General features: G+C 62.8%; 1 protein-coding gene across 1 annotated transcript in view; it reads right to left on the bottom strand.

Moving 5' to 3' along the window:
- Positions 1 to 15,149: 15,149 nt before the first annotated feature.
- NOL10 (nucleolar protein 10) overlaps positions 15,150 to 15,928 on the bottom strand; it is a 68,568-nt gene continuing 67,789 nt past the window's right edge. Inside the window, exon 21 of the mRNA XM_080685501.1 lies at positions 15,150 to 15,903. Coding sequence (XP_080541627.1) covers positions 15,784 to 15,903 — 120 coding nt within the window. The 3' untranslated portion in view covers positions 15,150 to 15,783. The remainder of the gene's footprint in view (positions 15,904 to 15,928) is intronic.

Genomic DNA, 15,928 nt, shown 5'->3' with positions numbered 1-15,928 from the left:
ACCTGGGGGCAGTGAGGAGGGCCAGAGTGTGACAGTTAGGAAGAGTGTCCGTGAGCGGCCCTGGCCCGTGCTCGAGGCGCGTGTGGAGGGGGACTGCTGGGTGGGCACCCGCAGCCCTGTGATGCGGGCTGGCCCGGGCCCAGCGCCATAACCTCCGGTGAAGGCTGTAGAAAGAGGGAGGTGCGGGCAAAACCCCACCTCAGAGAAATAAGCCGAAGGGTGTGAGCCGGGGTGGGGGTCGCTGAAAACAGCATGGGGAGTAAGGGCCGCTGAGAGCGTCCTGTTCTAGACGTTCCTAAGCCTCTTTAAAATATATACATATTTCTTTTGTTGATCTCAGAGAGGGAGGGAGAGAAATAGAGAGACAGAAACATCAATGATGAGAGAGTCATGGATCGGCTGCCTCCTGCACGCCCCACACAGGGGATCGAGCCTGCATCCCGGGCCTGTGCCCTTGACCAGAATCGAACCCTGACCTCCGGGTTCCTAGGCCGACACTCCCCTCTGAGCCATGTGGCTGGGCTCTCAGCCCCTTTGATCTCCAGTTGGGGTAGGATTGTCACATCCTCCCAGGTCTGTGAGTGATGTGCTGGCTGGTGATGGGGGGGGGGGCAGGGCTCTCCCCACACCCCCACCTGCCTGTGCGGCCCTCTGCCTGCCCTCTCCCCACCCTCTGTCGCTCTCTCCTCCTCACTCCTGCCCGCTCCCCGTCTCCCTTGCCTCTCAGGCCTTCTCCCCACCATCTATGTAGGTAACAGTAGGTTCTTGCTCTTTCCTCCTCTACAGATTCCCTGACCCCCCACCCCCCGGGGCTCCAATCCCCTCTTCCCTGCCCATCCTTCCCGCCGGGATCCTGGGGCCACGCCAGCCTCTGCCCTCCTCCGCACACAGTGGCTGCATTGTGCGGCCTCCGCCGCTCACTCCTCCTCTCTCCTGCGCAGCCAGGAGCCACCCGCCCAGGTCCCTGCCTCCGCGGCGCTCCCTTTAATTTACTGATGTTCCTGCCAGAATAACTGTCTATAATCACCGGCTGGCTGGCTCCCTCGGACCCGGGCCCCGCCCCCGCCCCCTCCCTCCATCATCCCCGGCTTCTGTGGCAGAAACACTGCCCCGTCCGCTAGTCCGCCCGGGCGGTTCGCTCAGGCACTGGCAGTTCACCCAGGTCCTGGGTGGCCAGGGAGCAGCCCGGCCAGGTGCTGCGTGGGGCCGGGGCGCGGGGGGGCACCCCAGCCTCCTGCGGGACCCACGCGGCAGGTGCCGGCACCGCGGGTCATGAAGACCCAGCCTTCCCCCTCCCGGGCCCAGGCTCCCCTTCTCAGTCTGCTGGTGCCGTGAGCTGAATCGTGCACCCGCCCCCCCAAACAACCCCCAAAACCAGGCATGTTGGAGTCCTGACCCCAGCACTTTCGGGTGTGCCCTCACCGGTGCGGGTTAGGACGAGGGTGCTGGGGCAGGGAGGTCCCATTCCAGCTCCCAGGAAGAGGAGGTCCCCGCGGGACAACGGGGCAGGGGCTGGCCCCATGCTCTCCGAGGGAGCGCGCCTGCCAGCCCCAGAGATGCCTGATGCAAATGTAGTGATGAGTCGCCCCGTCAGTGGCACTGGCGACAGTGGCCCTCGGAGAGGACCGTGATGGGCACAGAGGTTGCCCCGGGGGTGGGGGGGTGGGGGGGACGGGGAGCCAGCGACAGGCGGTGGGTGTGAGCAGCCGAACCTCCATGCTCCTGTGCTCCGGGCCTTCTCCGCCCTGGTCCCTGCCTGCCACCTCCCTCGGCGATGGGCCTTCTCTGCCCTGGTCCCTGCCTGCCACCTCCCTCGGCGATGGGCCTTCTCCGCCCTGGTCCCTGCCTGCCACCTCCTTCGGCGATGGGCCTTCTCCGCCCTGGTCCCTGCCTGCCACCTCCCTCGGCGATGGGCCTTCTCCGCCCTGGTCCCTGCCTGCCACCTCCCTCGGCGATGGGCCTTCTCCGCCCTGGTCCCTGCCTGCCACCTCCCTCGGCGATGAGCCGCTGCCGGGCGGACACTCAGCCTGGGAGCCGGTTCTCCGACGGAGAAGAGGCCCTGGCCCGGGAGAGCGTTGCTTTGCCCGCAACGGGGTGCGGGTGCTGTGCCCTTCGCTGCTGGCCTGGGCCTCCGTCACCTCCTGGGCTGGCAGACACGTGGGCCCCGGCCCTGCTGAGCCACCTGCGTCTCCCGACCCTCACGCTTCGCCCAGGAACCTCGTCTCCTTTGCTATCCCCCCGGAGCCTGTGGACCAAGCACGTCCAAAGGCTAACACGGGCCAAATAAACGAGGCGTGCGGCCCGTGGGCTGTGAGTTTGACACGCTTGCTGTAGACGAAACTGGCACTGAAGCCGGGGTTGCAGCTGGAGGCCTCCTCTCGCCTCCGTCCCCGGCGTGGCCGCTCCAGGGCCCTGAGCTCTGATGGACTCCGAGGCCCTGAGAGCCTGGGGCCTCCGGGGACAGATGTCCCGCTCGGAGCTCTGTGGAGCCGCCAGGAAAAGCGGGCCTGGGACTAAGAAGGAAAGCAGACGGGAGGCTCAGGGAAGAGGAGGGCCTGGCAGGAAGCTCCATATCCAGAGGTCAGGGGTCCGGGTCTCCTGGGGGCCCACAAAGCTTCACGGCCGTGGCTGCCAACAGGCCTCCCTGTGTTCCAGCCGCTGCCTGCAGGCCCCCCGACCCTCCACCCCGCCCCCCCAGTTGCTGCCTGCAGGTCCCCCAGGCTGAGCTTGCTACCGCGGGGAAACTGGGAGGCTCCAGCAGCCCCGAGGGTGAACCCAGGGTCAGTGGCGGGGGCGGGGGGGGGGGGGCAGGTCAAAGTGCAACCGCCACCAGACACGCTGGAGGCACATGACAGTCAGACCAGCGTCCTGGATCTGACACCTGGGCATCCTTCCGGGCATCTGGAACTTCGAAGTCTGTGAGTCATCTGCCAGGGGCACCGAGAGGCCGCCGGGCGAGCCCCAGAGGGAGCGAGGACATGCCGGTCTCCTGAGCACACAGTCACTGCCCCGGTCGAGGGCCGAGGGCCGAGGGCCGCCAGCAGCAGCCCGACCCCTTCCATCGCCATCCCTCGTGGGCGTCTGTCCCCACGTGGGAACAGCATGCTCCCCGGGCGCGCTGCAGGCTGGGCAGCCACAGCCGCTCCGAGCGAGTGTGCCCTCCACCCTGCTGCCAGCGGCTGGGCTGGCATTTCATACTTGGCATCACAATGCCCGGAGCTGAGGCAGAGAGGGGCCTCCTGTCTGGCTGCTGCTCGCTGTTAAAGATGCTGGCCCCCCTCCCCTCTCGCCCCCCTCCCCTCCCCTCCAGGCTCCCCCTCCCTTCTAGCCCGGCTGCCGACAGACGAAACCATCCAGCCTGGCAGTTTGGAAACGCCTGTCCCTGGAGCCGCAGCTTTGATCTCTGATCGTGTGTCTGGAAAATGTTTCTTTCTTAACCCGGGAAGCGCTGTTCCTGCAGCGAGGCCATGCGGGCGCCTGAAACTGGGGAGTGGTCTTCCGAATGAGAGTGGCGTCATTTCCTCACCTCTCAGGACTGAGTGGGTGCCGATGACCCCCCCCCCCCCCCCAAGATCCAGTCATGCAGGGCGCTCGGGCCTTAGAGGAGTTGGGGGGTCGCGAGGACAGGGCTCGGGGTTCCTCCCAGACCTCCTCTCCAGGGGCAGAGACAGCCCAGGACCAGCCAGCAAGAGTCAACAACAGGCCCTGTGAGCACCAAGTCACAGACATGAACGCAGTGCCTCCAGGAGCAGATAAGCAAGCCGGGGACAGACCGGCAGCTCAGGATGGTTCCACGGATACTGGGGGACTTGCTACTCAGTCAAGGCGGCTCCACAGGAACGAGGGGGTTAACCAGACTGGCTCCTGTGCACACGCAGTGGAACTGGGTTCCTCTCAGTAGCACACGTGGAAGGCCCTTACAAACCCAGCAGAGGGAAGGGCAGTAAGGATCTGTTCCCGAGACTGGGAAATGCTCCTGAAACAAGACCCCAAAGCACAAGGCATAAGGGGGCAGAATAAGAGACTCTGCGTCCGAAGCCCCCTGCCCACCACACACCCTCCGCCGTCCCACCGTCGCTCAGAAACCCTCGCCCAGCACCCCTCCAGGCCCCGAACGCCACGCATTCCCAGTGTTTCCGCACCCACGGCCCGTGTCCACCCCTGGACCAGTCTCCAAACCGTTGGGATGCCCTGACTAAAGCATCTTGCTTTCATATGTGTGTGTGTGTCGGTGGGGGGGCGGGGGGGAGGCCGCCCCACCTGACAGCTTACGCTAACCGTGAGCAACATGGGCCAGGGCGGGCTTATCTTTTTTTTTTTTAACTTTAAAACTTTTTAATCCTCACCCAAGCATATTTTCCCATTGAGTTTTCGAGAGTGGAAGAGAGAGGGAAAGACAGAGAGAAACATCGATGTGAGAGAAACACATCAATTGTTTGCCTTCTGCACGCGCCCTGACCAGGGGGAGGGCCCGGGAGGGGGCTGCGATGGAACGGAGGTACATAACCTTGACCAGAACCGAACCCCGGACCCTTCGGTCTGCAGGCCGACGCCCTATCCACTGAGCCAAACCGGCCAGGGCCGGGGTGTACCTTTTAATAGAAAAAGTTCACGAGGCTAAGATGAACTAGATAATGGAATAGAAGATGGCGATACACCAGGATATACTCCTTAGCCACCACACAGTATTAGAAAACAGCAGTGAAACGTGAACCATCGTGAGAACAAACCACTCGGGGGACCGCTGCTACGCAGTTGGGAAACGCTGGGCCGTGGTACCACACTGGGGACATTGTTACCACATTAGGGCCGTGGTACCACACTGGGGACATTGTTACCACATTAGGGCCATGGTCCACACTGGGGACATTGTTACCGACCTGGAGAAGATCATGTCTCAATAGCGATGGGTACAAAGGACTCCTTTTATTCACGAGTCACTGCAGGGCGGACACGAGAAGGCATTTTCCCGACTGGAAGCGGCCTGGTTAGAACAATGGGTTATTGAGAGGCTCGGGAAGCCTCTGGGGCCGCGTACGGCGTGGCATTCTCGGAAAAAGGAGACAGAACCCGGGATCAGGTTACGAAGATCGTGGCCCAGAGAACGCGTTGCTTTCACTGCTGAGGCAGGTGAAGAGCAGCCGAGTGCAATGGGCCGGAAGTCGCTGGCTTCATAGAAACAAGCCGTCCCAGCCGAGCAGGCCCCGCCCACTCCTTTGCAATGAGCCGGGAGCGAAGGGAACCTGCTGACCCACAGGGACCCACAGGGATCTGGTGGCAGAGAACTTAGGGACCCAGGAGCGGAAGGCAAACAAAATAGATTTTCCGAGTTGTGATGCTTTCTCTACACCTAGCAGGCACTTCACACACACACATACACACACACACACACACACACACGCTGTCCCTTAATAATTCTACTAGTAAGAATATGATTGCTTTTTCTGGTGCAATTGAGCACAAGATACATGTATCTTTTTTTTATTTTTTATTTCAGAGAGGCAGGGAGAGGGAGAGAGAGATGGAGACATCGATGATGAGAGAGAATCATGGATCAGCTGCCTCCTGCACGCCCCACACTGGGGATGGAGCCTGCAACCCGGGCCTGTGCCCTCACTGGGAATCGATCCGTGACCTCCTGGTTCATGGGTCGACACTCAACCACGGAGCCATGCTGGTCGAGTGAGTTTTTATCTTTAATCGTTAATGGTTTCTTTTCTAAGAATCTATTTCAAACGTTTCCTTTTAAATGACAGAATTAGGCAGCAGGATTTGAGAAACTAGACACAACACAGAGAGGCGAAGAAGAAAATGCGAGTTCCTCCCTCCCCACAGTCCGCCCAGCAGGCCCTGGGGAAGAAGCCCGGCCGGAGAAACGGCTGCTGTCAGAGCCACTGCTTTTCCACCCACGGGAAGTGGCCTCGTGGCCCTGACCCTGGCCCCGCTCCCGGGCGAGGGCGGTGCTGGCAGGTCCAGGCCCGTGCTGCAGGCCAGGTGCAGCCGCAGCTCTGCCGGGGGGCTCGCCGCAGGCACCCCGCCTGCGGGACGGCTGACCCCAGCCCTTCCTTCCGGAGGCCTCTCCTCTCCTGGGCTCTGACCCGCCGTGGCCTCGGCCTGAGGCTTCCCATCTGGAGAGCCTGGCTCTGAGAAGTGGCACAAGCCAGGCCTGTCTCGGCATCACCGGGTCACCGGTGAGCTGGCATCCCCGGAGGGAGGGGGAGCCGCGGCAGCTGTCACTGCAGAGACCGAGGTGCCGCCCGGGCAGCAGGACCCGAGAGGGTGGGAGCGAGTCAAATCCAACACCATGGGGCGCTGGACGCGAGGGGGATTAGAGGCCATGCCACGCTCCCCCTCGAGGAGACGCCAAGCCAGGGGTGCCTCTGCCACGTGGCCACACGAGCCACTGGCTGGCATCGCCTCTCAGCACCTACCTCGTCCCGGGGGGTGGCCCTGTCCTCGGGCCCCGGGGGCTGCTGGGAGCTGGCGGGGTGCGGGACTTGCAGCCGCGGGGAGGAGGCAGGGCCCGGCAGGGTGCCCGCTCCGCCGTGAGGAACACGCACTCCCAGGAGTGGCACGTGGCCCTCGGTCCCATCAGCTTGTGCAGGAAGAGGCCTGGCCACACGGGCTCCGGGCGGGTGGGAGGGGTGGCCCCGGGAGAGGGCACGCGCTGGCACGGGGTTTCCACGGGAAGGCGGGAGTCCTGGGACCGCAGCACGCTGAGGGCAGGCACGCTGGTGTGCGGAGGGCGGTGACAGGCCCCGCGACACTGGCCTGCGTGTCCCCGTTAGTTACAGAGCCACCCCGCCCCCCCAGTTGTGGCTACAAGGCCTTCGGGACACTTGTTCCCATGCCGTCCGCCCCGGGGGGGGGGGGTGGTAGCTCTCCGGGGGCCCCTCCTGGTGAGCAGACCCTTCGGCAGGCACCAGCCACCGTCCAGGCAGCGGTCGGCTCTCTGACTGGCGTTCCTTTAGGAACGTGAACCTGCTCCGGCTGCACGCGGGGACAAGTAACGCAGATGCGGGACACGGGACGCGTGAGGGTCCCCTTGTGCAGCGCCCGCTGAGCTGAGCTGAGCTGAGGGCAGGGGGTGTGCCTGGGGAAAGGAGGGGGGTCAGGGCGCCCCAGGGAAGAGAGCAGGGGAGGGTGGGTGGCTAGGGGGCTGGTTCTAACCCCTCTAGCAATAGAGCCCTCCCCGCCCGGTCACCCCAGGGAAAGCTCGGCTCTCTGGGCCCCCACATGGCTGTGGGCAGTGGGGATCCCCCTGCCCCTGAAATGACGCTACCCCTCTCCCGTGAGGCCTGTAGGCGGGGCACCCCCAGGATCACTGCCCGGGGGAGGGGGGCCGGGGCAGGGCAGGCCGGGTCCCCCAGGCCTGGCACACCCGGGGGTCAGGCGGCCTGTCGCGCCCACTGGCTTTTTCCATATTTACTCCGGAGAGCTCCTCAATGAAGAGGAAACCCCAGCCGGCTGTGCCGGATGCTCCGTCTGCAGCCTTTCCAGGGAGGGGCCGCCGCTGGGGGCCGCTCCCCGCGGGCAGGAAGCCGCCCGCACCCCAGGAAGCAATAATGCGGCTCGGCCTCGCTGACCTCACACCCTCACCCCCAGGGCGAGGCCGCAGGGGAGAGGCCTTGCCCGCATCCTCCCTGACGTCGGATGCCCCATGCGGGGGTCTGGGGACTGTGCCCCACCAACACACACTCCACTCACCAGCAAACCAGAGCCCAGAGGGCTGCCCACGGCCCCGCGAGACCCCACGGCGCTGACTGCCCTTGCACCGTGCACACAGCCTGCGCAGGCCCACCTTTGGGGGCTCGGACTCCCTCTCACACGGGGACCCTCTTTTCCAGCCTATCAGGCAAGCCGCAACCGATGGGGATCTTCCCGTCAGAGCCTGGAGGCCTCCCAGCTGTGCTGATGGGCCAGGGCCGCCCCAACGAAGCCCCGCCAACTGGGCCGGCTGGCCCGGCCGGGGCATGCCCAGCTCTCGGTACTGACGGCCGGGCTGTGGGAGGCGCAGCACCCCGAGACTCAGTCCCGTGTTCCTGAAACCCAGTTTCCCATGTGGTGCGCAGCCCAGCGGGGAAAACGGCAGGCAGGTCACTCCGACGGTACCCGACGCGGCCGGGAGGCACCCGAAGTGCGCCATGCCAGGAGCGGAGCTCCCACAGCGGAGCCGGTTACACTCCGGGGCCTCCCAGGGCCCCTCTGCAAGGTGCCGCACCAGCACCGGACGGGCAGTGAGCAGGGTCCTGGAGCCTGGCAGCTGAGCGGGCTCAGCCCCGTCCTGCCAACACGGCCTCAGACAAGGAAGGCGCAGCCCCCTGTGGTGAGAGCCCGTGAGCAGATGTGCCGGCCGCCGAAGGCCCCAGGGCTCTCACCCGGCCTGGAGCAGGGCCCCCAGGGGTGCCCGGCCGAGCAACACCAGGCCTGGCCTTGAGAACTAGTTTGCTCGCATGTGGGAGACAGGAGCACATACACCCGCTGCGTGGCCCTCGGTGAACGTGGAGGGCGAGCTGAGCTCCGTGGGGCCCCTGTCCTCAGCGCACACCTGAGGCCGCACGCAGGGACACCTGCGGCTCAGCAGAACCTGGGGACCAGCCGCACCCCGTCCACGGCTCTTCCTAGACAGGACTCCTCCTCTCGCGTCCAGCGGAGCACGGTGCTAGCACAGCACACACGGCCTGGTGTGGCCGGCAATGCCAGGGGCCTGAGGAACAGCCTATTCCTCACACAATGGTCTGGGAGGAGGCGTCTGGGCGTGGGGGCCCACGTTCCTTCCACCCAGTGGCTCTCCTCGTGGGCATGGTCAGCGTTGGGTGCCCACCACACTTGAGCAACAATGTGATGTACTGACACACTGAACTGCGCACTTAAGAGTGGTTCAGATAGGGTAACCTGCCCAGCTGGTGTGGCTCAGTGGTTGAGTATCGATCTATGAACCAGGAGGTCACGGTTGGATTCCTGGTCAGGGCTCATGCCCGGGTTGTGGGCTTGATCCCCATTAGGGGGCGTGCAGAAGGCAGGTGATGAATGATTCTCTCTCATCATTGATGTTTCTCTCTCGCCTCCCTTCCTCTCTGAAATCAATAAAAATATATATTTTAAAAAAATAAAATAAAAGAGAACCCCCTGCCCCCCATGAAGGGTCAGGCCACGGTTACCTATCTACCGCATGGCGGTCTCCACTCCGCAGCGGCCGGGTTAGCAGGGCAAAGCCTGCTCGGGGGGCCAGCGGCGGCTCCGGGCAGGCGGTGCCGTCCGTGATGGAGCGAGGCTGGCCCGGGCGCCCACGGTGCCACCCCAGCTTCACGTGCGCAGTCACGCACGACGGGGGGATGGAGGGAGATCCAACTGAGTCATCAGGATGTGCAGAGCCGGGCAGGACCTGCACACGCGGCAGCCGTGAAGGAAACGCTCTTCATGTTTTTAAAGACGCTCAGCAGCCAGACACTCAGCTGGGACCCTGCTTCCTATTTCAGGACCTTTCCACACAGTCGTGCTTACAGGGACCTTCACAGACACGTCGAGGGGAAGGAGCCGGAGCAGGCTTCTCGGGTCCTGGTCACCTCCCTGGGCTCCCAGCGCTCAAGCCTCTTAGCAGGATCACTGGCTAATGGGGGGCGGCCTGGGGCAGGGAGGACAGCCGGTGGCAGGAAGGACAGCTGGGGCAGGGAGGACGGCCGGGGGCAGGGAGGACAGCCGGTGGCAGGAAGGACGGCTGGGGCAGGGAGGACGGCCGGGGGCAGGGAGGACAGCCGGTGGCAGGAAGGACGGCTGGGGCAGGAAGGACGGCTGGGGCAGGGAGGACGGCTGGGGCAGGGAGGACAGCAGGGAGCAGGGAGGACGGCCGGGGGCAGGAAGGATGGCTGTGGCAGGGAGGACGGCCGGGGCAGGGAGGACGGCCAGGGGCAGGGAGGACAGCAGGGAGCAGGGAGGACGGCCGGGGGCAGGGAGGACGGCCGGGGCAGGGAGGACGGCCGGGGGCAGGGAGGACAGCAGGGAGCAGGGAGGACGGCCGGGGGCAGGAAGGATGGCTGTGGCAGGGAGGACAGCCAGGAGCAGGGAGGACAGTGGGGCCAGGGAAGATGGCTGGGAGCAGGGAGGACGGCCGGGGGCAGGGAGGACGGCCGGGGGCAGGGAGGACAGCTGGGAGCAGGGAGGACGGCCGGGGCAGGGAGGACAGCCGGTGGCAGGAAGGACAGCTGGGGGCAGGGAGGACGGCCGGGGCAGGGAGGACAGCCGGTGGCAGGAAGGACAGCTGGGGGCAGGGAGGACGGCCGGGGGCAGGGAGGACGGCCGGGGGCAGGGAGGACAGCTGGGAGCAGGGAGGACGGCCGGGGCAGGGAGGACGGCCCGGGCAGGGAGGACAGCGGGGCCAGGGAGCGGTGGGGCTCCCAGAAGCTGCTTTCTAGACGTGCCCTCCAACAGTTAAAAACGAGTAAAGAGCCTGGCCGACATGGCTCAGTGGTTGAGTGTTGACCTATGAACCAGGAGGTCAGGGTTTGATTCCTGGTCAGGGCACATGCCCAAGTTTGGGCTCCATCCCCACTGTGGGGCGTGCAGGGCAGCCAACCTATGATTCTCTCTCATCACTGACGTTTCTGTCTCTCCCCACCCCCTGAAATAAATCAATCAATAAATAAGGGGTGAAGAATGTGACAGCTCCAGGTTTCAGGGTTCCCTGAGCCCAGGACACCTGGGGCTCGCAGGTGGGGAGAGTGTGGTCCTCAGACCAGGATGCTGCTATGGTGACCCACATAGATGGGACTCTATCACATATTTGATCGGGTTCACGAAGGTGTAGGCCACTCTCGGCCCCACGAGAACCAGGCCGGTCCCCCACCTTGTGCATGCCACCTGTCACCTGCCCCAGAAGCCAGGCCACAGGGCAGACCCATGGGGCACTGTCCCACCCTCCCCCTCTATCTGCGTTGGTGGGGACGGGCTTTGTGGCCGACATACCGGTCTCCTGGGACCCGCGGGGCTGCGAGTGGTTCATTTGAGGGTCAAGGGCACAGAGGATGATGGCCTTGTGAACCCAACAGCTGGGAGCTAGAAAGTAACACGAGCTGAACCCCGTGGCTGGTGTGGCCCCGAGGCCTCCCCAGGCGAAGGGTGAGCTGGCAGCTTCTCCATCTAATTGCGTGGGGTGCCTGCCGTGCAGCTCTCCGCGAAGAAAGAACCGCGTTTTTCCCACGGCGGCGTGGGAGCGGGAAGGCTGAGAACGCGGCCTCGGGCTCGGTGCGGGTCTGGAGCCTGCGGCGCTCTGGCTGAACTGCCATGGCTCCCGGGCTCCAGCCTGCTGCCTGCACATCTGGGACCTGTCGGCCTCCGTGAGCACGCGGGCCGACTCCTTAGAGGAAATCTCTGTTTCCTAAGGTTCTGTGCTCTGGAGAACCCTGACTGGTACAACCAGCGTCCATACAAAATGCCCCCTCTCCACAGGGAAGCGTTAGACCCCCGGTGGGTGCCTGAAACCACGCAGAGCACCCAACACTGTATGTGCTGTTTTCCCTGCAGGTAAACCAACCTCCCTCAACGGAAGCACGGCGGGGCTCCTCCCGGCATGTCCGAATTGCCGGCGTCACCGCCCTGGCGCTTTGGGGCACTTGCTCAGTAACATAAGGGTGACCTGAACACGAGCCCTGGGAGGGATACCATGACAGCCGTGGAGACGCTGGTCAAAGGGGTGACCACGTCCTGGGCGGGACGGAGCGGGACAGCACATTTCATCCCGATACTCAGAACGCGCACAATGTAAAACTGATACTTTATTTCTGGAATTTTCCGTTTCATATTTTTGGAGCCCGGTGGACCACAGGTAACTGAACCCGCGGTGGGTGAAACTGTGGATGGGGAACGACAGTGCTGCGACTCTACCTCCATTTTACGCTGAGAAACCGCCGCGCGGAGCTGCGGAGAGCCAGGCCCTGCGGGTCCATCAGTTCCGAGTCGCATGTTCAGTGCCGCCCGCTGCCCCCAGAGCCGTGCTGCGGTGCCGGCGCGGAGGTATGTCACCAGGACCAAGGGCTGACGGTGCGAGACGACTGGTAAAGGTTCTCAACACAACAGGAAGCACTGGTAAAGGTTCTCAACACAACAGGAAGCTCTGGTAAAGGTTCTCAACACAACAGGAAGCACTGGTAAAGGTTCTCAATACAACAGGAAGCCCTGGTAAAGGTTCTCAACACAACAGGAAGCACTGGTGAAGGTTCTCAACACAACAGGAAGCACTGGTGAAGGTTCTCAACACAACAGGAAGCACTGGTAAAGGTTCTCAGTACAACAGGAAGCACTGGTGAAGGTTCTCAACACAACAGGAAGCTCTGGTAAAGGTTCTCAATACAACAGGAAGCACTGGTAAAGGTTCTCAATACAACAGGAAGCACTGGTGAAGGTTCTCAACACAACAGGAAGCACTGGTAAAGGTTCTCAGTACAACAGGAAGCACTGGTGAAGGTTCTCAACACAACAGGAAGCCCTGGTAAAGGTTCTCAGCACAACAGGAAGCACTGGTGAAGGTTCTCAACACAACAGGAAGCAGCAAAACCTTTGCTGATTACTGAGACTTACAGCCACGCCCTTTTCCATGTCTTTCCAATAAACCTGTTGTCATGGTAACCCTATTAAAACAAGCTGCAACCTGGTTTAAAGAACCCCAGAACTAATTACAATTGTGCTTTATACTTCGTTACACCTTTCTTCTGAGGAGTTCAATGCACCTCACTCATTAGGCTCTATAACCATCCTCTGAAGTCTTTAGGGAACAGAGGTTATTAAACCCATTTTACAGATGGAGACACTGAGGCACGGACGGGTTAAATGGCCTGGCCACTGGCAGCAGCTCAGCCGCGAGCAAGTCTGGGCCAGGCCAGGCCTGCTCCTTTTCCTTCCTCCGTCTCCACTCACGAGACCCGTTCTGGTTCTGAAAACCCTCACCTGAAAGCCTGTTTCCCACAGTGTGGTCCGGGGCTCCAGACTTTGCTGTCGTCTGTCTGCAGACAAGGCTGCCGGGCCAGGACGTTGCCGGGATTCGCGAGGGAAGAGAGGCAGCGCCGGAGGTCCAGAGGGTGGGACCTGCCACTCCCCATGGACTCAGCCTGCAGAGCCCACACCCACGGGCCTTGGCGCCCACACACTCAACCTGATGCTCCCGGAGTGGTGGGGCCGTGGCGGGAACCGGCTGGCACCAACCTGCTCCTGCCTCCACCACGAGAGTCTGACCCTCCCTGTTGGCCACGTGGCCAACAGGCTGTTCCTTGAACATCCAGGCAAAACCCCGCCCCAGGCCTCTGCTCTGGCTCAGTGGTCCTCAAAGCGGGGCCCAGGTCAGCAGTGGCGGCTGTGATGATAGAAAGTTCTGGCCCCACCTCCGAGCCACTGAGTCAGATGGTTTACAAGCCCTCTGGGGGCTTCTCTGACCAGAATGTTCCTCCCCCAGGCATCCCAGCTGACGTCCCTTCCTGCCTCCCAGCCTTTTCTCAATGCCGCTGTGCCCAGGGCCCCTCCTGACCCAGCCTGGGGCCCAGGAGAAACGGGGTGTCCTAGGGCGAGTAAGCAGCCTATAGCAAACACAGGGAATGAGAGGCCCCAGAGCCTGTACCCTTTACTTCACAGGAGCCTGAGGCATTGCACCCTCCCCGCGGGGGAGTGGGGGGGGTGGACAGCGGGCGGAGGGGATCCTGCAGCCGCGGCTCCGGGCTTCTCCCGAACGCCAGATTCCCAGCAGGCCCTGCGCCTGCCCTTTCAGGAGTCCCCTGAACAGAAGCTCTAGCTCAGGGGTGGGCAAACTTTTTGACTCGAGGGCCACAATGGGTTCTTAAACTGGACCGGAGGGCCGGAACAAAAGCATGGATGGAGTGTTTGTGTGAACTAATATAAATTCAAAGTAAAGGAGCGGAGGGGAGAGCAAGAGAACCCTCCGCTCTTTCGGCTCCGCGGGCCGGATAGAACAGCCGAACGGGCCGGATCCGGCCCGCGGGCCGTAGTTTGCCCACGGCTGCTCTAGACACACTTCCACATTAAAGGGCAGGTAAATGGAGGGGCGTGTGCAGAGGTGGGGGGCTGGTGAGAGACGCTCTGTCACGTCCCCATGAGCCTCCGTCTGGCCAGGTGCTCCCCTCAAGTGCAACCCCATTCAGCCCTCGCCAAAGCACAGTGCTGGGCTCCTTTGATGGGAGGAAGTGAGACTCAAGGTAAATAAATAGGCAAAGTCCACAGACCGGGTAGGCCACAGGGCCTCCCCCTGGCCAGGCTGCTGGCTGCCAGCGCCCCAGGCCCAGATGGATGGGCCCCCGGGGCCTGGCGGTGCTGAGGCCCAGACCTGGAAGGGCCTTGCTCCAGAGCAGACGCAGCCCCTCTGCAGCCTGCGCTCCGCTGCTGGGCCCAACCCCAGGGCACACGGGCTGCCCCACCTCCGGGGGTGCCCCAGGAAGGGAGGGGCCTGGGAGCAGGCACAGGAGCGGAAGGGCCCGAGCCCAGGGAAGGCCTGGAGCACTGGACCCGGGAGGCCCGCGCCAGAGTCCTCTCACTGCGAGCCCGAGCCTCGGCCTGAAGGAAGCCAGGGGAGCCGGGGGCTGAAGCCCGTCCTTTGGGAGAGCAGGTGCATGGGGGCGGGGGGGGGGGGACAAGAAGCTGAAGGAGGAAAGCAGCCAGCACCAGGCACTGAGTGGGCGGAGGCCGCGGGCACCCCGACACAAGCTGGGGATAGGGTCTTTCTGGTGACCATCTCTGCGTGCACACACACACACACCCGCAGACACCCGCACAGACACTGACAGGCACTTTGTGGGAAAAAAATCTACGTCTCAGACCACAGACGTGGATGTGGGAGCCACGCTGGCTCTGCCTGTGGAGCAAGCTGGTCTGCAGAGAAGAGCAGAGACAGCACCGGAGAGAGGGGGGAGCTGAGAGAGCGGGCCGAACGGGAGGAGGCAAGCAAGGAGAGCAGAGACGCAGAGGAATGGGGACCCTGGATCCAGGCCCGAGGCAGTGACAGCCTCGCAGCCTGTTATGCTACCGAGTAGCCTACAGCTTCCCAGCTGGATTCCATCACCACCTCCGCCGCCACTCCAGTGGCAGAACCACACCAACGCGTGAGGAACAGGAACCGGTCAGCTCTCAGATGAGCTCACGGAGAGGGTCTTTTTAAAGAAGCCGTTCGTGCACAAGTGTTTATTTTTATAAATGTTTGCTCCAGCCGTTTCTCTCTATGCCGGTGAGAAACATAAAGAAGTCTGACCGTAATCTTGAGCTGAGTATAAAAAAGACCCAGTAGCTTCCATTTCTTGTTGAGGTTATTTCCATTACTTTATATTCTCTTGGTATAAAAATATTTTAAAAAATCCCAAACTGATATATAGATCAGCAGCACACCTACCAGCATACTTACACACGCACACACACATATACACACGAGCTCACTCACACACACACATGCATGACCAAGGCTGCAGGAGCTGAGCCACGCGTGCTTCTGGGTGGTCCACTGTGAGAGGCGGGCCTGTGAGGAAGCTCGGGACATGCTCAGCGTCACTGTCAGCACAGGACCCCCCAGGCCACGGCTCCCGTTTCACAAGGTGAAACACCAACCACTGGTCCACTTGATGGAAACTGGGAAAGGACGATCTTCGGGGGGGCACACCTTTTGTGCCCGGGGACACCGCTCTGACCCAGAAGGCGTTGGACGAGTTGCCAGTCTTGACCGTGGAGGCGGGAGCGGACCTCGTGCTCCGCCGATGACCAGCCGGAGGACGGAGCTCCTGAGTCCGCGCCGTCGTCCCCTCAGGGAAAGGGCCGCCCTCGCTTGCGCCTGGACTTGAGGTGGCCGGCTGGGCGACGCAGCGCTTTCCTCTCCTGCCGGTGCATTTTCTCGGCCGCCTGCTGCTTCTTCTGCTGCTCAGACTGAAGGAGAAAATTAAATGAGGGA

This window comes from Plecotus auritus (assembly GCF_963455305.1).
Source record: "Plecotus auritus genome assembly, chromosome: 8".
Lineage (NCBI taxonomy): Eukaryota > Metazoa > Chordata > Mammalia > Chiroptera > Vespertilionidae > Plecotus > Plecotus auritus.
Note: the sequence above shows the minus strand (reverse complement) of the source record. Positions and strands in the feature narration are given on the sequence as shown.